The sequence below is a fragment of the Drosophila obscura genome, unplaced genomic scaffold, assembly GCF_018151105.1.
Source record: "Drosophila obscura isolate BZ-5 IFL unplaced genomic scaffold, ASM1815110v1 contig_208, whole genome shotgun sequence".
In the NCBI taxonomy this organism is placed as follows: Eukaryota; Metazoa; Arthropoda; class Insecta; order Diptera; family Drosophilidae; genus Drosophila; species Drosophila obscura.
The window spans coordinates 3598387-3620832 of NW_024542799.1; the positions used below are offsets into that span (position 1 = coordinate 3598387).

Here is a 22446-nt window from a genome sequence, read left to right on the forward strand (position 1 = left end):
TTTGAATTTAACGGATTTCTGCCATTTGAGCGGTGGAAAGTGGAGGCAGAAAATGAGAAAAATTAGAGCGAAAAGAGAGAGCAACCAAATACAAAGAGAAACAAGAAAAAACGAGAATTTAAAAATAGCAGCGACCTTCTGCTGATTTCTGTGCGCCTGGTATCTCAGATTTGAATTTAACGCTTTTCTGCCATTTTAGCGGTGGAAAGTGGAGGCAAAAAATAAGAAAAATTAGAGCGAAAAGAGAGAGCAACGAAATACCAAGAGAAACTAGAAAAAACGAGAAATTAAAAATAGCAGCGACCTTCTGCTGATTTCTGTGCGCCTGGTATCTCAGATTTGAATTTAACGGATTTCTGCCATTTGAGCGGTGGAAAGTGGAGGCAGAAAATGAGAAAAATGAGAGCGAAAAGAGAGAGCAACGAAATACCAAGAGAAACTAGAAAAAACGAAAAATTAAAAATAGCAGCGACCTTCTGCTGATTTCTGTGCGCCTGGTATCTCAGATTTGAATTTAACGGATTTCTGCCATTTCAGCGGTGGAAAGTGGAGGCAGAAAATGAGAAAAATTAGAGCGAAAAGAGAGAGCAACGAAATACAAAGAGAAGCAAGAAAAAGCGAGAATTTAAAAATAGCAGCGACCTTCTGCGGATTTCTGTGCGCCTGGTATCTCAGATTTGAATTTAACGATTTTCAGCCATTTGAGCGGAGGAAGGTGGAGGCAGAATATGAGAAAAATTAGAGCGAAAAGAGAGAGCAACGAAATACAAAGAGAAACAAGAAGAAACGAGAATTTAAAATTAGCAGCGACCTTCTGCTGATTTCTGTGCGCCTGGTATCTCGGATTTTAATTTAACGTTTCCCAATTGGCAGTTGAGCTCGCAACCTTCCAAAAGGTATTTTTTGTTCATTTTTACCATATTTTAGGTTAAGTTAACGAATTTTAGCTCCAAAGTCTCTCCATAGATTATCTCCATATTGAGCGATACCTTAAACGACGCAAAACTAACGCACCTATACACAAAAAAATAGAGGACACAAGATATAATTTTTTTTCGACTTTTCCTGAGTTTTTAAAGTCAAAATTTCGTAAAAATACCCCACAAAAATCATAATTTTTATATTTCCCAGACGGTAAGCTGTAATCACAAAATGTTTGGGCTTAACTTTTAGCTATTTTAATTATCTTTTCAAAATAGCAAAGTTCTTAACAACCAGACGTAAGATACTACAGTTATATGAAAAAAACAAGCGCTACCTCTGAAAAAAGCTTAAAAAAAAAATACCAGACTTCAAAAATTTTCCAAAAAAAATTCTGCCATAGAAAAAAAAAAATATCATCAAACCATTTCTAAGCCCCAAATCTTTAAGAAAAATTTGGTTTTGTTCCTTGAGGAAAAATCGTGTTGACCAGTGTAATAAACAATATCAATAAAATTCTCGTTATAAGAGAATTTATAAAAACAAATTTACAAAAAAAAAGAAGTATCAAAAAAGTAATTTCTGGAGAGAAAGCTCGACCATACACCCTGGAAGAACACAAAAACAATCAGTAAAATATCAGAAAAAGAGACAAGACCGGAATAAACGTTCTGGACAGAAGCAAAATTTCGGATTAAATACAAAAAATAAAAATAAAATAGAAGAAATATACATGAGATGGAAGAGCTTCTATGGAAGGGCTGTGACTATATGTCCATATCCGAGTTTGAGGTCAGAAAACTGATTCTGAATAATGATGGCCTAGTGACAAGGCTTTTTTTTATTCCTTTAAAACATTTGGGAAAAATTCAACATAATTTAACTTAATAATAATTTAACTCCATTCATTGCCTAGCTACAGATTCTCAAGTTTCTGTTATTTTTTAAGCAGCATTCATACATTCTTACAATCCTTAAAATCTATTGAATACTATCTCACTTGCTTGGTTCAATGAATCGATCAACAGATTCGGACGCACATTAGCTACATCTATTTTTTGCTGGTCGATGTGGAACCCTCAGATAACTTGTAATAGTTGTTGAAATTAATAACACGTATCAGGTCTCCGATTTCTTCTTGGTACCCGGAAGCAGCCAGCTTGTTGCCCAAGTAGATGAAGTACTGCAGGAACTTCTCGAACTCTGCCTCCTCGTGCACAAGGCGCTTGTAGCGCGGATGCACAAACACTTCTCCCTCCATAGCAAAAGACTGCGACTCTAGAACCCTGTAAAGCAAGCAGGAATTAGATATTCGGCGACTACTTGAAGGCAGTAAAACCTACTTGCAAAACCGCAAAACAATCACAAGAATGCCGTCAATGGTTTCCTTGATCTTGGTGCTACGACGATTGAGCAGCGCCAGGAATGCCACCCGCTTCAAATATGCCACATGCAGCCTGTAGAGACCCTCGATGGAGTCGCAGCCACACAACTCCTTCTTGAAGGCGTTCCAGGTGGCCTGCAGCGCATTCGCCACGAGATGGGTCTGTAATGTGGTCATAAAGTGTGACAACTTGTGGCGCACCGCCTGCAGGTGCCTAAAGTGGTTCGCAGCGCGGAGTGGTGATCCGTGCAGCTTGGCCAGGAGCTGCAGGTGCTGGAAGGCGCCTTCGAGCACAAAGGTGACGTGACGCAGCTTTAGAAGATGCTCGAAGATCTGCCCATACTTGGCGATTGTCTCGCCGCTAATTACCAAATTAAGCGGCCAATTCACCTTGCAATTTAGCGTCAGCATGGCCGTGGCATCCAGCGACATGAAATCCAAGCCCTCCGGTATCTTTGTGCAGTCCAGTGTGAGATTCTGTGCCACGAGGGCGTCGTCGGTTGCCGCACAGCCTCCGAGCGCGTTGTTGAGAATAGCGTCCAGCACGCCTTTCTGGCAGAGGCTGCGCGGATCCTGGCCCTTACTAATGTGGTCCAAAATGCCCCCCGTGAGCTGTGTCCCAAACTCGCCGTTGAGCAGAAAGAAGTAGTTCCGCAGCATGCGAAAGTGCTCGTAGACGCGCTGCTCCTTGAAGATGCGCAGCACCTCGTTGCGAAGCAGCGCATAGTGTGCACTGACCGGCTCCAGCACGGACATCTGAAGACAGCGCCTGGCCATAAATGGATTACACGACTCCGGCACCGAGGCGACTAAGGTCTGGGGCTGCGCCCTTTCCCCTATCTTTCCTATCTGGCCATTCGTTGGCCAGCGAAGAGCTGAGAGTCCGCTGGGTACTAAAGATGCTCTTCTAGCTACAAACACTGCTGCAGGTTCAGCAGGCAATGGAGTGGCCGACAAAGCCAACAAAGGATCCTGGCTGTTGTTGTTATCCGCTGCATCTGGCTCAGGACCATCTTTTTGAAAGAGATTGTGGTCGGAAAGCCCATCGATATCCACATCTGATGTGGTGGACATGGGAGTACCGGCATCCAGAGGCACCTCCACATGCAGCTTGTTCATTTCGAGTGGCAAGTGCAGGCCGTTCTCCGCAATGCAGGTCATTTTGATGGTGGCTTTTCTGCATACACTCGGAATATCAAACTCGCTTGCCATAACCCGGCGCCTATTCCTGGCCAGCTCCGAGTCCGAGCTCAGCTGGCACTTGACGCGCTGGGTGTGCACATCCTCTGTGGAGTTGAAGGCATTGAAGCCATCATGCTGTAACATACGCTGGCGGTTGCGCTGCAGATCACTCTGCTCCGTGGTGTCCTTCAATCTGTTGAGGTTCATGTTAATGTCCGGAGGCAGGAGGGCCCGTAGCTCTGTGCCTGAGCTTGAGGGCTCCTCCAGATGCACCTCCGATTGACATTCCTGCAACAGGGCGGAGGACAACATGTGCTTGCGATTGCGATCCAGCTCTGAGGGTTCAGAGGGCTCTTCTTCGTTGGAATTGAGAACATCCGAGTGACTTCTTTGATATGGCACGACAGCCACAGGAACTGGCTCTGCCTCTGAACATATGGCATTTTGTTCTTCATCGTCTGATGAAGGAGGGTGCACCGCATCTGCGTTTTCATCTGCATCGGCGTCTGCGTCTGGGGCTTCAAAGCACGATTTAAAACTGGTATTTGAACTATGATCCGGGCTAACGGCCATCTCCCATCCGGAAGCATTCTCCGCTGCCCCTTCTCGCTGACGTAGAACTTGTATTTGATTTGACAGGGCCAGCTTCTCCCGCTCCAGAAGATGATCCTCGTAGCGTTCACGCTCCCGCTGATGCTGAATTTCTTGGACCACCTCCAGGCGGCGCTGTTCGACACGATTCTTTTGCTGGAGTTCCTGCTCCGCGTGTATCTGATTGTAGCGCTGCTGCTTCTTGGCATTCGCTTCCAGGAGCAGCTCGCGCCGCTCCTCCTCCCAGGCGGCAATAAAAGAAGCCGTTTTCTCGACCATGAGGTTCTTGTACCGAAGCTTGGATGCCATCCGCTCCTCATAGATGCTTTTCATGCTGCACTTCCCGAAGGTTTTACGGATACTGCTGTATTTATCGTTCAAGCTCGTGCGCATGGCCGTGAGCTGCTGCTCCGAGAGGCAGACAACTATATCGGGATAGGCAACATCGAAGACGGGATGCTGTAATTGTGCGATGGGTTATAAGCGGCCCCTTTTGATGCTACCCCTTAGCTAAATTGCTCTCACCTGAGCATTGCAAGCCTTGAGCAGGCGATTGTACTTCCCGCACTGGAGAATGATGTTTTCGCAGCCTGACAAAAAGTCGGGTACATCCTCCCCGTGCACCTGGTAGCCCTTGTCGAAGAACTCTTTGCTGCACTCGTCGGTTTGTCGATCCAATGGCGCACGGCGTCTGATGAAGATCTCGTTCACCTCCTCGTCCAGCTCGCCCCTGTAGACCCATCGCTGAAGCTGGGCGAAGTATGTCTGACACATGCACTTCAGCAGATACATCAGCAGCTGCAGGAAGTTGCTGTTGCTGCACTTTTCGATGGCCGTTCCAATGCTGGTCAGTAGGAATGTCCCAGTCACACCCGATTCCAAGTTTACTGCAAATGTCGGTCAATGATTAACAAATAATAGGATGACGGCATGACATGTTCTTACGACTGGGTTCTGCCTCGAACATTCTCTCGAGATGCTGCAGCAGTTGCATAGCAGGTTTGGCTCCTACCAGCAGCTGCGAGAAGCTTTCAGCGGGCAGGGAAAGAAGAAACTGCCGATTGGTGGCCAAAAAATCAATTATGGTGTCCCGCATGGCCTGAAAACGCAAGACGAAAGTTAGACTTGAGTACTTAAGGTTCGATTGATATTCGAGGATGAGATAATTACCCGATTAAGTGGTCCCTCTAGGCGGTGACTTTGACTCTTGATGCGAGCACTCAGGCGGCGAAAGGCGATGCCAGACCTTACAAACGGTTCTACAAAATCGGACATCACCGCGGGTAGCACATTTCGCACCGTGGTGTTTCTTTTTATTTGGAGTAGATCCTTGGCTTCGGCTGGGCACTCGAACGTCTCCGATTGCAGGCCTGCTGCTGCCTTCTTCAAGTGATCAATGAACACCGCCTGGTCGACGTAGTACAGCACCAAATCTTTGTTCAGGTGGAGCAACAGTTCGTTGCTCATGCTGATATCCGAGAAGAAGTGCTTCTCAGGCTTACTCTCGGCGATAAAGTTGTTCTTCAGCTTGTCCCGGGCCGTTTCATCAGGCGAAGGCCTTTTCTTTGGCAGCGGCAGACGATATGTTATGCGCATCGTTTGGTCCTTGGACCCTCTAATACGTGCCATGGACTCTGAGAAGGCGGAGCAGGTCACGGAGGGGGCCACCAAGTGCAAGCGCTTGGGGGGAACGCGCTGCTCACCACGTCTGATGAATACTAAATCAAAGCGGGGCTTGAAATCGAGTGGGTTGCCTTTCCGTCGCAAATCATCGACGGAGGTTAACATCCTTTGTTTATGATCACTTAGGCTGGCGTAACCATCACTGCCCTCGGCTGGTTTATTTAGCTGCAGTGGTCCTGGCTGCAACAGCTTGACCCTGAACCTGGACTCCTTGCTGCACTCAGATTCCTTCTGCAAAGGAACCCTAGCAGTTTCGAGGAATGGATCCTTACAGCCGAGTATCTCCTGGAAGTGGCGTATTGTTTCGTCCTTTCGATCGCTCCTGGTGTCCCGGCACACTTGCCGCAAGAGCGCCTCCTTCATGGAGGCGGGCATTGTGCCATTTCGCAGCAGAGAATCGAAAATCTGGCTGCGCTTCTTGGCCACAGAAGCAGCTGTTGGCCGTTTTGGTCCATTCTCCTCGGCGCCCAACAGAAACGCCAAATGACTAACCACTTCGAGCAGACTGTGGGTGCGCTCGTCGAATACATCCATCAATATTTTCTTTTTAACGCCAAAATTGTTATAAACAATCAAAAATAACAAAAACAATGTAGATATAAAATATACCCTCAGACCCTCAGAAATATACCGTCTCATTTTCAAAATATACTGGAAATATACCGATGAAAAATACCCTGGTGCCACAAGTTAATCGATGCTAGTGGTGGGTACTATGGCAATCGATAATCGGCAGTTAATTTAAATATATAATTTATACGCAAACCATACAGATATTTATATAATTTAAAATGATGTTTATATTACAGCAAAGGCGTTTAGCTAGGAATTGAATTGCCATAAGACATACCTGACACGTTTTACGCGAACTAAGACTAAGAGTTTAATGTAAAAACAATTAAAGTAGTAAGAACAGGACTTTTTATTTTAGTTCATTACAATGCCATATACTTGGCTTCATTTACAACAGATTCTATTTCCAGTTTGGTTTTCGCATTAAAAATTGAATTCGGCAAGCTTGAACGAGACTTGTGCCTTCTGGGAGGTCTTACAATACGAGAAAAGTGTAGCTTGCTGGCTCCAACTTATGTTTATTATGCTGGTAATACTTAAGGCTACATACAATCTGGGTAGGTTAAGATAATGTTACGCGGATAAGGGGTACATATATGCATCTTCTGCAACAAGCTTCGTGCTGCCCAACTTCCTTGGCATGAGAAATGACTTGATCTTGAGATTTGGGGTGGACAAGTAGTGTGTGTGTTTAACCAAAGGAATATGCAGTACAGCTTCTCTTAAAAATTAATAAGGTTCGGGGAGCAGCTCTTTTTTGTTTGGGAGTTTTGGATACAAATTAAGCCAATTGAATCTTTCGCGAAATGTCATAGTTGGGGCGAAAGTGCGCCGCAATTGGCATTTGAATTTTATATTAGATATTAGGAGCATTTAAGGGGTGGGCTGCTGGATTGGGGTTTTTGCGTTTGGGGATGTGTGTTTGTGTGGGTGTTTTGGGGTTGGGTGGCGTTTCGACAGCTTAGCTCGTCGCTGGGAACTTGTTGCAGGGCTGAATGATCGAGGTTTTGCGTGCCGGCACGGTCTCGGGCGTTGGTATGGCTTCGCCGGTGGTCACCTTGTTGGCAAAGACCTGCTTGACGCTGCCACCCTTCTGCTTGGCCATCTGATAGTCGCCCGAATCGAAGAACTTTTGCTGCAGAAGGGACAGAGACAGAGATAGAGATTATGTGATACGGACCATGGGGCATGGGCAGCTGGCACATGGCACACTTACCCCCTTCTGCAGACGCTTCTGGAGGAACGCCGAGTGGCCTCCGGGCACACGCATGCCGCTCGAGTACTTCGACTTGAGCTTCTCCTCCTCAATCTTCTCGAGATCCCTGGGATTGGTCTGCTCGGGGGCCTCTCCCTCCTGGGGCGTGGTGGCCGGGCTGCTGCTGTTGTTTTCCTCCGTGGAGCTCATGGTGATCTGGTTTCTAAAACACAATGAAATTCGGATTAGCAACTGCCTGAAACTTTTTCCGACTAACGTTCGGCGGCGAGAACTTGTCAAAAATGGCGGCGACGTTTTTCCAAAACAATGAGAGAACGCTATAGTCGAGTGCCACGACATATGGATACCTGGTAACCTGATCAGTGGCGGCACTGCAGGTGCTACCCCATTCTGCTCAGTCAAAAATGTAATTAATGACACTCTTTGTGACTCTGGTCAGGGGATCCAATGGTGCTGCGTCTCTCTACTGTGAAACGTTTTCATCTTCTTTCGCTCTTGACGTACGTAATACCCTATACTGTGTTATGCTGTACGAATACCATGTATTCCCCTCAAGTACCGGGTAGAGAAATCAAGAGCAATACGCCTGGAATCCGAGGCGCGAAAAATGCCAAATAAAAATTGCATTTCGGCACACATACACACACATGCACACGAGTAAACGGCAGGAAGGCAAAAGTACGCATACACACACGCACAGACAGCCAAATAAGACTAACTTTTGTGATATATGGACGACGCGACGTCGTCGTCGGCGGCGACTGCACGCAAATATAATAGTAATAATCTGATGTACAAATATTGCGTTAATTTCGTTCACATGTACATACCTACTGCTTGGACGATAATGTACGTGAGGTTGTGTGTGAATAGAGCGTATTCCTAGCTCTGTCAGACGCGCGTCGCAGATTTGACGACTAACTGTTGTTTTCCTCCTTTTGTTCTTTTTGTTCCTTTTGCGTATGTACTTTTCCGTGTATCAGGTTTGCCAATTAGCGAGCGCGGAAAGCAACGAAAAAGTAGGCGCTGTCGGCGCTGCACAATCGCGGGGGGAAAACGGAAGAAAACTTTAGAATGTGGCAGAGAAACTAGACGCTTAGTTGCGCCGCTTAGTTAAGATGAATAGCTAGAATTTGTCAAGGTTCAAAAGTAAAATTATTTTGTTCACAGACGCGTCGGGTGACAGTAGAGATGTTAAAATATTGATATGTCAATATATCGATATACATGATAAAATATATGTAGGAGATGTGTTTTTGGATTGGCGAAAATATTATATGGATATTTGTTAGGGACTTATGATCAACAGAAATACTTTTTAAGAACAATCAGACATTATTTTTCTGTCGTTTTACATCTACCGACGTTTGATTCTACCTATCGCTGCAAAGGGTTGCTGAAAGAAAAATATCGGTACTTTTGTACGATAGACGGAACTTTTCGGCGGTTTATTTTGAAAACTACCATATTATTGACCAGTTGAACTACAAATTATAAAGTTATAGATAAGGTATATGTATGTATAATAATCAGCAAATACAAAAAATAGTGTACTTACATTTTTTACTTCAAATATCACTATGGGCTCACCTGCTTGTGCCAACACACCCATGTAAAAATCATGTAGAGGTGGGAACTTTCGCCGCTAGTGCCTCCGTAACAACTTCATCCCTGTGTAGTTGCCATGTAGCAGCCATGCAGCAGCAGCTGGTGGCTGTGTGCATAAATTTGTTATGTTATTAGAATTGCAGCGAAAAGAACTAATAATTGTGCACGCAGCGAGCTGTTTTACTGACCACCGCCTAGAGAACGATCCACCATGAGCTCCAACAACAAGTCAAAGTTTAAAATGTTTCTCAAACAGGTGACGCCGGCAGGTAACGAACGACTCCAATTGTTGGGGAGAGCACCCGGTCGTCGGGCCCTTCTTCTTCATTTGTTTTAATGCTGCGTTTTGCACAGGCAATGCAGGGGAGACCAGACTGCGGCCATACGAGCGGGAGCTGCGCCCGGAACAGCCCGTTGCACAGCGTTGCAAGATGCTCAAGGAGCTGGGTGACGCGCTGCACAACTTTAACTTGGATGAGGTATGTAGCAGGCAGACCGCAGAGAGCGAAATCAATCATAATGCTGGCTTCCGCCCCACAGACTTCCATAACCAACCTGTGGAATCTCACAAACGATCTCATAGTGCCCAACAAGCCGGCGGAAACGCGACAGATTGCCCTGAGCTTCTACAAGCGACTCATCCACACACAGTACAAGAACCTCAATCTCATGCGGGAGAAGTTCTTTCTGGTCATCCAGAATCACGAGGCGCGGGAGGACCTGCGGCATCTGCTCGAGCTGTTGGACACACTCACGGAAAACGGGAAGAATATCACAAACTTTGAAGAAAAGGTAAGGTGGCTGCCCCATACACCATGTGCTCGGAGTACTTTAACGTGTGCATCTTGATTGGTAGATTGGCAAATTCATGCTGCTGTGGATCCCAGCAATAACAGAGGCCAATCTCCTGTGCCCCTACCTAGACATGCTGGTCAATCTGATCAAGTTTAACGCAGCCCATCTGGACAAAGACATTCTCGTCGGAATCGTACAGTGGGTGATCTTGTCAGATATATATTCGCAATATATGCCACTTGCTAACGTTTGTTCTTCTGCCCAGGAATGCCTGCGAATTGAGCTGCACCGTCACCGACATCGACATCGGCCTGCAGTGCCTTACCATTCTTGAGATGGTCATTGGCTACACCATATTCCCCAGCGAGCCGCTTGCACAGTGCATCATCACTCTGTGTCGAACAGCTGACTGTTCGCGATACTGCCAGTCCTCCTTCAAGGTGAGATTTTATATTAAACTAAAGAGAAGTGTCTGTCCGAGAGAAGGTAATCCTAGACATCGCCGTGGTTTGGCACTAGATCTGTTTGACATGCAGGAGACTTTATCAAAAAACCAAAATCTAATTTTCAGTCCTACAATAGTATAACGATTCCAATTGGAACGTGGACTTCTGTGCCATGTGCCTGCCTCCTCTGCACATTGGCCATTCGTTACCTCTCTCTGAGACCGATGGTGGCTTGGATCTTCTTATCTTTTTATTAATTTTGTATTTCAAATGTCTCAAAATGAAACAAACTTTGACGAAAACTTATCGTAGCTAGCGAAGACTTCCCGTTCTGGTGGTGGCGGTGGTTTCTTTGCTATCACCGCCGTCTCAGTCACCATCAGAGGCTTCGCCTCGCTCTCTTGTCTCTGGCACTCCCTGGAGAGGTCCAGAGTGCAGTAGTGGTGCACCGCATCAAAGTACTGACCCCTGGGACACCTCATCTCGAGCACACGCCTGTCCGCACAGACATAGTAGCGACCGCAGTCCCTGCTGTGGGGCGCCAAGCGGCTGCCGGTGCTGATGCACTCGTCCAGGGCGAGCGCGTGGTCGGTAAGGAACGGCGGCAGGGTGGGCTTCTCGAAACAGATGCCAGTCGTGTCCAGCAGACAGCTGCCCACGCTGCTCTCAAAGTACTGACCCGCTGGGCACTGAACAAGCACCGCCTCGCCGCTCTCGCAGCGGTAGTAGGTCTCGCAGTCGCTCGGATTGGTCACCGTGGCGTGGTCCGGCAGGAGACAGCTGCACTGGTGAGCTGCCGTCACAGCCACTGGCAAGCAGGCGCGTCGTCCGGTGTCAAAGTAGCTGCCGCTAACGCAACGCGCCACTGAGTAGGCTCCGGCTGGCGTGCAGCGGCGGTAGCGGGTGCAGTCGCTCGGTATGCGCTCCGCACTGGTGGAGGAGTTGCAGGAGCTGGTCATGTCGCTGCAGGTACCGGGCACACAGATGCCCTGCTCGCTGCTATAGCGATAGTCGGAGGGACAGCTAAACTCCTGGTAGGCGTCCTCTGCATCGCCAGTGCAGACGTAGAACCTGCCGCAGTGATGCTCATCGGGCAGCAGTCTCCAGGCGGTCGAAAGCCGGCACACAGCGGCGATGCTCGGGTCATGCGATGCACTGGCACTCGCCGCCAGGAGCAGTAGTATCAGCATTAAACAATCTGCAAGCAAACAAGCTCTGGTTTAGTAGTCCGTCCTTTGATCGGATGTCGTCTCCTGTTCCCTTCCCCACTCACTTTCCATTTGAATTAGTATCTTGTTGCGCTTCGAATAGCGAATGCGGCACTGGTTTGACTACGACTACCTTTTTATGTCCTCCACATCACATCACATCATCGTTTTGCTTGCTCACCAATCGCTGCCGAGATTGCATTGACATTCGATTATTAATGCTAATGAAAATTCCCTCAGTCAATATCTGAGCCCCAGTCCCAGCACCGTCTTATCAGAGAATTACACATTCTGCGCGACATCTTATCGACAGCCACGACATGCTTCCAGATGGATGATTAACTAAACAACGATCAATGAATCTGTACACTTCGATTCAAAACGATTCTTCAGCTGTTGCTTGTGTTTTTCCAGCCAAACTCAAGGCCAAAACTCGTGTTAAGAGGAACGATGCGCGATAACCCAGTTCGGTCATGACCTCAGGCATAGTAGCATCCGATGAGATTCTTGGGCAGGCAGCGCAGACCATCGAATCCGTTCTGTTGCACTTTGAAGACGGCCGCCCGAGTGCCGTACTCCAGGGCGTCACGCAGGTGCAGCTTTGCCTCCAGCAAAGCATAGATCACCGCCGCCACGAACGTCGCGTTCTCACCGATCACGTCCACGATCTTTTGAGGCGTATGCGGTCCCACCTTAAAGAACGTATTATCGGGCAGGAGGCAGCTGGCGCCCTCCGCATAGTTGTTGTAGATAATGGTGGGGCCGTTCTGAGGTGGACCCAGGCATATGTTTGGGTCCACGGGCGGAGTGCCCTGTGTGGGGTGGGGCGTCTTTCGGGGCTGATTCCTCTCCCATTCGGCACGCACTTGACGTAATCCGTCGCGTACGGCCCACACCGTCTCGTGGCCGTTCATGAAGGCATACGCCTGCTTAAGCTGCTTGCGGACAAACACATAATCCACCAGGTCGGCCACCATTAGGCTGGGCCTCTTCAGGCTGGCCAGGTCAGCGGACAGAATGATTCTCGCCTCCGGGCAGCGCTCGTTGAAGGCGCGCACGGCCCGGATCATGCGCACCGTTTCCAAGGGATTGCGGCACTCGAAGTGCACCCACGAGTACCGCTGGTAGTCGATGGCGCCAATGAACTGCTGAAAGGTGAGCTCCTGCCGGCGATTCGAGTACTCCAGGATGGTGTGCGTCTCGCAGCCGCGTATCGTGATGATGCTGCGGTGCGTCGGCTGGTGGGCCGACATTGGGCAGTGGGAGATGTCGATGCCCATGGAGCGGAAGCTGGTGAGCAGATCCTCGAAGGCGCTGGCCCTGCTCAGTCGCCCAAGGAACTCGCACGCCGTTCCCAGCCGACGCAGAACGCTGCACATGTCGGAGGCGCTACCGCCGCGCCGCCAGCAACCCTCGCTGGTGCGCTGATCCACGCCGGCCGTGGGATGAACCTCACACACCGTGACCAGATCCAGGGTGCAGCTACCCACCACGAGCACATGGCGTGGGGGCGGTGGCGGCGGCGGTGGTGGCGGCGATGGGTCCCGTGGCAAGTAGCGCACCTTTTTCACCGTAATGAACTCCCTCACGATTTGTTTTTTCATATTTGGAGAATCCTTTTTTTGAATTTGGAATAAAATCTCTGCCAAAAATAGTATGGAAATGATTCCAATCTCTCGGAAAGAATGAAGCGCATGAATACCCCAAAATTCGGATGAAATATGAGGGGGAATATATCTTTCATTATCGTTTTCCTTTGCAGATAATGAAGAACCTGTTGGGCACCCAGCTGGGCTATTACTCCATGAAGATGATGTGCAGCATCCTCAACGATCGTTCCCTCTACGACGATGCGCAGCTGTTGCGCGGAGCTGTCTTCCACCTGACGATGAACATCTTCGGCTCAAACATCATTTTCCAGGTCTCGTCGATGACGTATGCGACTAATGTGCTCACTGGATTCCTGCGCGTAAGTGGCACTACACCACACTATCCATGATTATGTGTATGAGTATTGTGTGTGTTTCCAGGCACTGGATAGTCGGCAGGTGATCGTCACGTTCGAGGTGATACTCAGCGTGCGCAAGGTGATCAACAAGACGCGCCTCTCGGAGATCATTTGGGACAGAATCTGCGACATTATGTCGGCGATTGTGAACAACATAGAGTTTTACGGTATGTACCAGCATCATGGCTACGTTTATCACGATAATCAACTGATGTTCCATCCATACAGAGATCTCTGGCATAAACAAGGATCGCCTACAGTCTCTGCAGATCAATTTCCACGAGAACATCGACTGCATCGAGAAGCTGCTGCAGCAGGACCGCTCCCAGATACTGGGCAACGTCGATCGCATCTACGATCTCATCGAGCGTGTGGCAGACAGGCGGCCAGAGGCCTCTGTGCTGGCCCTGATCGAGTACCGGTCGCGTCAGGTGACCGCCACACGGCCGGAGTGGCTGCAGGTGCTGACGCATTTCATCCGACGCTACTTCCGCATGGCCAATGTGAATGTTCGCATCAAGACGATCGAGTCGCTGGTGCGCATCATGGACCAGAACCGCGCCTGCTACGAGGAGGAGATACTCAATCGCGTGGTCCTCACCCATCTGGCACCAATCCATCAGGAGCCCAGTGTGCAGGTGCGTGTGGCCGTGGCCCGGGCCTTGACCAACTTTGCCCTGCACTGCGACACCAAGCGCTGTGTGGATCTGCTGGACACGCTTGAGGCGCTCATTAATCGTCCCTTCGAGCACATGCGTCACCTGGCCGCAGCAGATTCTGGGGCGCCTCTGCTGGAGGGGTCGGTGGTCATAATCAAGAATGAGTCGGAGGTGGCCGACATCATTGCTGCCGTCGATGGGCTGGTCAAGGTCTTTGCCACGAAGCTGCATCGCCTTCCAGCTGCGCATGCCATGAAGATATTCAACATTCTGCTGGAGCACCTGGAGCTGCATTACGATTGGCCCAAGATCTTCGAGCAGACCAGCATTGTGCGCCTTAAAGTGAGTATAGGAACAACAGGGCTTACTTTGTATTTAACTTTGCATATCGGTGTAGATATTCACTTGGATACTCAAGGCTCGGGCCAACGCCTCCTACCACATTGGCTATCCGGAGGGCAGCACTGAGGCGGTAAAGTTCAGCCATTATTTGGGCATTGATTCGCCGCTGCTGCCGCAGGCACATGCCACTGCGATTTCGATACGACGCGTCTGCAAGCTGATTGTGCGGTGCCTGGAGCAGGACACGGACTTTCAGGTGTTTGAGCTGGTCATCAAGGAGCTGCCGAAAATGCTGCAGAACAAGGCGCTCATTCAGGGCAATGACATCGAGGAGCTGGCCAACACCCTCTTCAAGATCAATTCGGTCAGCAACAACAAGTTCAAGCGCTCCACCGACGAATTTCACGCTCTGGTGCTGCCCGCCATCGCCTCGCTGGTGATATACCACGAGTGCCTGCAGCCGCCGCAGCACTACAGCATCATCACGGCCCTCAATGCGCGCGTGCTGACTGGCATCGCCAGCGTGTGCATCAACACCATGACCATCCTGATGCTGGAAATGCCCGAGTCGCTGATGCGGAAGCTGCCGGAGGTGCTGCTGCAGATGAGCAAGATGTCCGACACGAACACACTGGCCATTCCAGTGCTGGAGTTTCTGTCGTGTAAGTAAATGGAATATCCAGAGGACTTTTACCCTCTATTTCTTTGGGCAGTGCTGATCCACCTGTCGAAGCATCTCTTCACCAACTTCACGTCCATGCACAATATGTACGTGTTTGCCATTTCACTGCCGTACACGAAGCCGCATCGCTATGACCACTATACAGTGTCGCTAGCCCACAACGTCATAGCCGGCTGGTTCCTCAAGTGCAAGCTGGAGCTGCGCAAGAACTGCGTTAGCTACATCAAGAGCGTAAGTTGCGAGTCGAAGACTCTATGATCTGATCTGTGTGATTCCACTCCTGTCCCACAGTCGATGCAGTCGAATGCCAAAATGCTGTCCAACGACATTGTTAACATGAACTCCCTGAACGAGGACTCGTCCAGTCGCAAGCGCAGCACCAGCCTCACGGAGCGTGGCAGCCGGAAAAATGCCACGGCCCGAAATGATCCCGAGATGCGGCCACAGATGAACAACGGGCTGCGGAACTTTCACACGGAGCTGGCGGAGACCTGCTTCGATTTCCTCTCCCGTCACACCTTCTCGCCCTGTCCGTCGGCACCCAAGCGGTACGTACAAAAGCCTCTTTTGGGCCCCTTTTTAAGCCCTTTTCCATTATCCTCTTGCAGTCTGCCAGCAGCCGAGTTTCTGCTGAAGGATGGCGTCTCGCAGACCTGGCTGGTGGGCAATAATCTGGTGACGATCACCACCTCCGGCTGCCCCTCTGCACCCACGCGCAGCGGCCTCTGCGAGCGGTGCGCGCAGCTGGGCAAAGCCCCCAGCATCAGCCTCAATTCGAAGAGCCTGAGCGACGCAGCGGCACCGCTCTCTCCCGAACGGGAGCGCCGCTACACCAAGGTGAGCCTGCAGCACAGCAGCGGCAACGAGTCGGCCGGAAGCACGGAGCTTACCTCCTCCTCCTCGTCCAACTCGGCGGCCACCAACCATCCGCACCGACAGATCTCCAACAGCTCGACAGCCTCACTGGATGCGCTGTCGCGTCGGGGTTCCAATCCCGAGGCCCTGGGCGGAGGAGGACTCGGCGACGGACCGCACACGGGAAGCAACACCTCGCTGCTGGGCAATTCCTTGTCGCAATCTTCGGCCAGCATGAGTCCCGCGGGTTCTGTCGTCCAGCAGCCGGTTTGTGTGCGGGCCTGCACTGGCTGGGCGGAGATCTTCATCCGTCGTCCGACTGGGAACATCTCGTGGATCACGCGCATCCAAAATCCCATCACCAACGACTGCTTCGGACAGGATCTGCCCTTCAATAATGTGGTGTCGCTCTTCTTGCCCACGGCCTACGGCGGAGTGTTTGGGCCGGACAGCACTCTGCAGGACAGCTCAGTACCGGTGCAGCCGCAACCGGAAGCAGATGGGGAACAAGAAACGCCGGAGGAACAGGCCGTGGAACCACAGCCCAATCCTGCTGTAGCTGCACCCACAAGCGAGCTGCGGGCCAAAGCCCGAGCCCTTCAGCGTCAGGAGGAGATTCATTCGGTTGGCGGCGTTGGCAGTGGAAACGGCAATGGCAATGGCAACGGCAACGGCAATGGTAGCGGTCCCTCGGGAACTGCAGCGATTCCCATACCCCGTGTCACCGCTCCTGGCAAGCGCGGCAAGGAGGCAGCTCTCTGCGGGAGTGTGAGCGACGGCGAGGCAGACGACGACTCGCTGGCGTTTGAGGATGCGCAGAGTCGGGCACGCAATCCCGTGCGCCGGGTCAACTCCAGTCCAGAGATGAGCTCCAGCTGGCGGCTGGCGTTTCTGACCGCCAAGCCGGCGCCGCTCTCCCAGGAGCCGGTCAAAGTGGTGGATGAGCCGCAGAGCCAGCTTACGCTGAAGAAAAAGAGTGTCCAGTACAGCACGAAGGATATGCGGGTCAGCTGCGAGGCTATTCCGGAGGAGATAGCCGGCTCTACGCCTCCACAGATTGTCCAAGACCTTCAGCCGGAGAGCGGCACCCTACCACCCAAGCAACATTCGGCAGACGATGTCAGCAGCCATCCTGCTGCCGCGGGAATCAGCCAGCCCACGGCTTCGGGTTTGCAGGTATCGGCAGCGAAACCTCCATTGTCGCCGGCTCCTGGTCCGACAACGGCTACGGCTACAGCAGTGCCTGCCGTGAAACAGCCACCACTGCTGGCAGCGTCCAAGATCACGAGCTTCGGCGGCGCGTCTGGGCCTCCTCAGCAGCTGCTGCAGGGCGTGGCCAAGTCCAGCAGCAGTGGCAGCAATGGGACGAATGTGGGCGCCACCTCGGAGTATGGCAACAATGGCAACGGAAACGGCGACATGATGCGGGGACGGTCAAAGACCATCTCGACGGTGCGTGAGGTGATCAATGGCAAGGCACGTCCACCGCCAGCCAGCAGTTTCCGCAACTTTGGGCCCGCCAAACCGCCGATCAATGCCAAGCTGTGCATGAATCCCAGCTTTGTGTTCCTGCAGCTGTACAGCACGGGGTCCCTCGGGGTTACGGAAATGCCCCTGAAGCTGGGGCCCGAGCACTCGAATGCGGTGACGCTGTTCGATCTCGTGCCGCCATTCGAGACGCACAAGATCGGTGTGCTGTACGTGGGCCACGGACAGTGCAATAACGAGGTCGAGATCCTGCGCAATTCGCACGGCAGCACGCGCTACGTGGAGTTCCTGCGCAACATCGGCACCCTGGTCAGTCTGAAGGAGGCCGAGCAGAACAACCTGTTCATTGGGCTCGACAGGAACGGGGCCGATGGCAAGTTTGCCTACATCTGGAAGGATGACATTCTGCAGGTGACCTTTCACGTGGCCACGCTGATGCCCACCAAGCTGAAGGACGATCCCAACTGCAACGAGAAGAAGTGCCACATCGGCAACGATTTCGTGAAGATCATTTACAACGAGAGCGGCGAGGAATATAACCTGAACACCATATCCGTAAGAGCCAAAAGACACAATGCACTCCCTCCAAAAGCGGTACCCTGATTGCGTTTTCCCTTCTCCTTTGCAGGGCCAATTCAACTATGCCTGCGTAATTGTCGAGCCCCTGGAGCTGAACTCCAATCGGGTCTACGTGAAGGCTCGCTCCGAGATATCGAAGTTCGTCTGCCATCCACAGCCGAGGATTGTGTCCGACCGCAGTGCTCCGCTGCTGGCCCGTCAAATGGCGCTGCACGCCAACGTGAGTAGAGGCGCTTAATGAACCATTTGGTTGCTTACTAACTGCTGCGGTATCTTACAGCTCGCCTCGCTTGTCTACCAGAGTGTGCAGAAACAGAACCCGTACGCCTCCAACTGGCTGGAACGACTGCGCAAGATAAAGCGCCTGCGGGCCAAGGTAGGTCCCTCCCACTGTGGCATTACTGAGGTAAATTCGCTATAACGGCGCTTTGTATTCCTCCATAGCTCACCGAAGCCAACAACAGTCAGCAGCACAGCGGTGCGTCGAGCGGCATTGGCATCAACTCCTCGGCAATTGGCTCGGACATGGACGACCAGCGAGCGGACTTTATGAAGTTCACATAGACAACTACTGGGAAGCGAGGCTGTAAGCTCGGGAGCAGTAACAATCATCCTGCCTGGCTCCCCACACAGATTTCTGGATACCGTCAGTGCAGGGCGGCTGAGTGCCAGCTAAAAACATATAATCATGATACATACATACATATATTCGTAATGACTTTGACAAGTTTATAAAATTTGTGAAAATACATAAGCGCTGCCATCCGTGAGGATGCAGCAGGAAACCTTCAACGAAAATGAGGCAGAGTTTCTGCAGAGCCACTTTCTATACGAACATCTTTTCGAATCAAACTCTTTGAGCTTTTTTCCATTGTTTCTAGGCCACTCTAAGCTCTCCAATGTGATCGTAGGCGAATCTGGTGATCTTGTGGCTGGCCACACGATTGGCAAAGTCCACAGCCTCCGCTAGATCCCGCTTAAGCACGTGGGCGGCGTATATGAAGCCAGCCATGAAGCTATCGCCCGCGCCCAGTGTGTCCACCACCTGCAGGGGCTTGTACGGAGGCAGCTCATGGTAGTTGCCGCTGGCATCCAGACAGACAGCGCCTGAACTGCCCCAGGGGCAGATGATCACTGGAGGGGTACGTGTTCCCTGCAAAGACAGGTCGGTTGCAAGGGATTCGCACGTTTCCTTTGGGCTCTTCCAACCCCTCTGGCTGGCCAGTTCCTTGGAGAAGACCATATAGTCGCAGGAATAGCACAGCTTCAGGTTCTGTTCGTACAAAGTCTCGAAGTCTAGGGATATGATGATGCGTTCGCCGCTGATTCGGTTGTGCTCCACAATGCTCTCCATCATCCTGGAGGTCTCTGCGACATTGCGAGCCTCAAAATGGACCCATCCGTAGCGCGTGAGGTCGATCTTCTTGAAGTCTTCCCAGGTGACTTGCGGATAGTTTTTGTTGCAGTGGATAATGGTGCGCGTGCCGGTGTCCTGGGCAAGTATCACCGATGAGAACGGCGGATCCTTGTCCGTTTGTGGACAGTGGCTCGTGCCAATGTCCCGCCGCCGCAAGTCCTCCAGCAGCACTCGAAACGCATCCGAGCTGCTCAGCATTCCAAAAAAGTCCACCTTCGACCCCAGCATGCCCAAGACAGTGCACACATTGGAGGCGTTGCCGCCACGCTGCCAGAAGCCGTCGAGGCAGCGTCGATCGGTGTCCTCCTTGGGGTAGCTGCTGGTGATCGTCACAAAATCGATGACGGTGCAGCCCACGCACAGCACGGGCTTTTCGAGCGTCTCCTCGGTCATTGCAACACAGATCTTTGCTGGTTGGGTCACTCACGCGACTATCGAGAGTGTTCTGCTGGATTTACAGTCTTCTATAGCTTTATTTTCCACTCAATCTAATCAGAATCTACGTGTGTTCGAGTGTGAGGCCATACATTGCACCATTTGCTGCTTTTATTTACTGTCGATCGTGTTTTACAGCTGTTTGGATACACTGACAGTGAGTATTACGATTATGCTGAGACCGCATGTTACACATACAAAATTATTCCACGGCAGACACCTGATCCATCAAAAGAGTAACTAAAGCTTCGACTAGCAAAGCTCTTTCTCTCTCTATTGCTTATCAAGCGGAGAGAGAAGCTACTACGCCACAGTCTCAGCCGCTGATCTCTCGGCTATTAATTTCTCTTAGAACTGTGCTCTTAACTACGGATGAGTTCTTTGTACTCCCACTACTACAGCTGGTAGAGAAAACTGAAAAGGTATTCAATGTTTCGACCCTTTGCATGTGTAGACTGCACTCAAATATGTAGCGTCGCGCCAATTGCATATCATTAACGGCCAACCATAAACATTAAGCCAGACGGCTATTATTGAATTACCATAAGTGTGTAATGCCGATTTATTCATGCTGTAGTATATGAATGTAAATTGATTAAATTGATTGGTGTCATTCCATTTGCTAAATGCCTGACGCGGAAGTCAACCAATGTACATATGTACATATGTGAATGTGGCAGGAAGCTCTCAAGGAAAGTTCACAGGATGACCCCCAAAAAAATGATTGTACATGTGTCGAACTTTTTTCGACTGACATTTGGGAATTATGATAATTTGCATAACATGATTTTGTTACGCCCCGCGCAAAAGTCGGTCGTGCCTGCATCATGATGGGGCAGAAATCAACGAATGCCGCGCACCGCAAATACCATGACTAGACAGACACATGACTGGGCTGTCGCTGCCACCTACCACGACAATAAGCTCAGCAAAACTTTGCTTTAATGAACAAGCCGCGAACAAAGTTGAACCATTTTCCCCGTTTGCCTGCGCTTCAGGTGTGTACAAATTCATTAAATGGATTACATTGCAGTAATTACATATGCACGAGGAGTACCTATGTACAGATTAACATTAATTAACACAAAATGCCTGTGCTTGCAGTTGTCTATGGCTGGCGAGTGGGTAGAAAGGAAAACAGCAGTCTTCGTACCTATTGTACCTCTTTTGATCCTTTCAGTCTGGTTGGAATATTAAAGCTGTTCCAGTAATTGCTACAGAAGCATAATTGGCACATGGTTCCACAAGGTGAGAAATTCCACAAATTCTTTGCCAATCTTGGGCCTTCGCAATGTCTCTACTTAAATAAAGTTCTTTAATTAAAGTGTCTGGTGTGGGAGGCGAACCTACCGGGCGGTCGTGTTTCAAGCCGCGCAAACAAAGTTTTAAAGCGGGTTAGATGGTGACGGTTCCTCTCCTTAGACTTGGCTGAGTGTGGGCTTCTTCCATAAATCGATAGCTCGACATTTGCTTGTCTCTGTGGCCGCGCGGCGACAATTTCTTGAGGTACCATTTTGCGGCGTGGAATTATGGCAGGAAATTGCCTTAAAGTGTCAATCACTGGTAAATGCTCTTAATAGGCATTTATTTTTGCCATTTTAATTACCCCCTCTTTTAATACCACAAGGACTGGGCTTGGGCTCCCACTCCCCTGCCAACGGACAACATCGACTGAACTGATGAAAACGACTGATGATGGCATAATTACGTTCCCGCGAGAAGAACTCATTTCCGGCAGAATTATTTATGTACAAATATGGGTCGTCGTCTCGTCGTTCCTGGAATATTAGCCGAAAAGGTGTTTACAGCCGATTCTATGATTTAGTGGCACATCTACGTGACTTCCCCAAGTTAAGGACAAACTTTAGCAGCAGCACATAGCAAAAAGATTATGTTGGCACACTGCTGACACCTTCAGAACTTCGATTGTGCGAGGGAACTCTGTAGTACAGTGGTCGAACCCAAGCAAAATCAAAACATTTAATCAAAAGAACGCTGATCAAATCGATGTGAATTGTCTTGTATTTCTTAGTGATTTGTTTGATTATTTCTGTCTTTGGCAAGGCGTGCCAGCTAGTGTTCACTGTGCGATGGAGTGGGATTATCGCGTGCGTGCCAGTCTTGGTTAACGAATTCAACATTTTGTATCGAATGGCACACACTCCCAAAGCCCTGATGGCCCCAAGCAACAGTTAACACAAACTGGCCAATGGTAATAGCACACTGGAGAGTGTCCCAACGCAACCACCACCAGCACCAGCTCCAGCTCCAGCACCAGGACCAGGTAAGGGTCAGCGTCAGCCCTTGCCTCCCCAGGATCTGCCAGTAAAATTTCTGCTGTTTAATGCAGAAATACGTGAGACTGGAACTTGCA

The 22446-nt window shown here is 50.2% G+C and overlaps 6 protein-coding genes across 6 annotated transcripts; 1 reads left to right on the forward strand and 5 right to left on the reverse strand.

Moving 5' to 3' along the window:
• Positions 1–1726: 1726 nt before the first annotated feature.
• Positions 1727–6355, reverse strand: LOC111073152. The gene is made up of 5 exons (XM_022365343.2): positions 5249–6355; positions 5024–5177; positions 4604–4965; positions 2265–4537; positions 1727–2207 (listed from the first exon to the last, which is right to left on the reverse strand). Exons 1-5 carry the CDS (start codon positions 6293–6295, stop codon positions 1973–1975), a joined length of 4071 nt encoding a protein of 1356 aa, XP_022221035.2. The 5' UTR covers positions 6296–6355; the 3' UTR covers positions 1727–1972.
• A 312-nt stretch (positions 6356–6667) lies between these two features.
• LOC111073174 (cAMP-regulated phosphoprotein 19) lies at positions 6668–8746 on the reverse strand. The gene is made up of 3 exons (XM_022365369.2): positions 8381–8746; positions 7551–7752; positions 6668–7469 (listed from the first exon to the last, which is right to left on the reverse strand). Exons 2-3 carry the CDS (start codon positions 7737–7739, stop codon positions 7296–7298), a joined length of 363 nt encoding a protein of 120 aa, XP_022221061.1. The 5' UTR covers positions 7740–7752; positions 8381–8746; the 3' UTR covers positions 6668–7295.
• A 485-nt stretch (positions 8747–9231) lies between these two features.
• Positions 9232–19029, forward strand: LOC111073150 (tuberin). Its single transcript, XM_022365334.2, has 15 exons — positions 9232–9427; positions 9513–9637; positions 9699–9950; positions 10015–10151; positions 10219–10393; positions 13370–13576; positions 13638–13782; positions 13844–14616; positions 14672–15278; positions 15330–15529; positions 15590–15846; positions 15907–18196; positions 18270–18440; positions 18501–18596; positions 18665–19029. The coding sequence occupies exons 1-15, from the start codon at positions 9370–9372 to the stop codon at positions 18782–18784; spliced, it is 5613 nt and encodes a 1870-aa protein (XP_022221026.2). The 5' UTR covers positions 9232–9369; the 3' UTR covers positions 18785–19029.
• LOC111073166 (peritrophin-48) lies at positions 10648–12078 on the reverse strand. The gene is made up of 2 exons (XM_022365358.2): positions 11673–12078; positions 10648–11597 (listed from the first exon to the last, which is right to left on the reverse strand). Exons 1-2 carry the CDS (start codon positions 11677–11679, stop codon positions 10675–10677), a joined length of 930 nt encoding a protein of 309 aa, XP_022221050.2. The 5' UTR covers positions 11680–12078; the 3' UTR covers positions 10648–10674.
• LOC111073157 (ketohexokinase) lies at positions 11722–13284 on the reverse strand. The gene has a single exon (XM_022365347.2). The coding sequence runs from the start codon at positions 13209–13211 to the stop codon at positions 12087–12089; it is 1125 nt and encodes a 374-aa protein (XP_022221039.2). The 5' UTR covers positions 13212–13284; the 3' UTR covers positions 11722–12086.
• Positions 18907–20274, reverse strand: LOC111073165 (ketohexokinase). The gene has a single exon (XM_022365357.2). The coding sequence runs from the start codon at positions 20028–20030 to the stop codon at positions 19098–19100; it is 933 nt and encodes a 310-aa protein (XP_022221049.2). The 5' UTR covers positions 20031–20274; the 3' UTR covers positions 18907–19097.
• Between the last annotated feature and the right edge of the window lie 2172 nt (positions 20275–22446).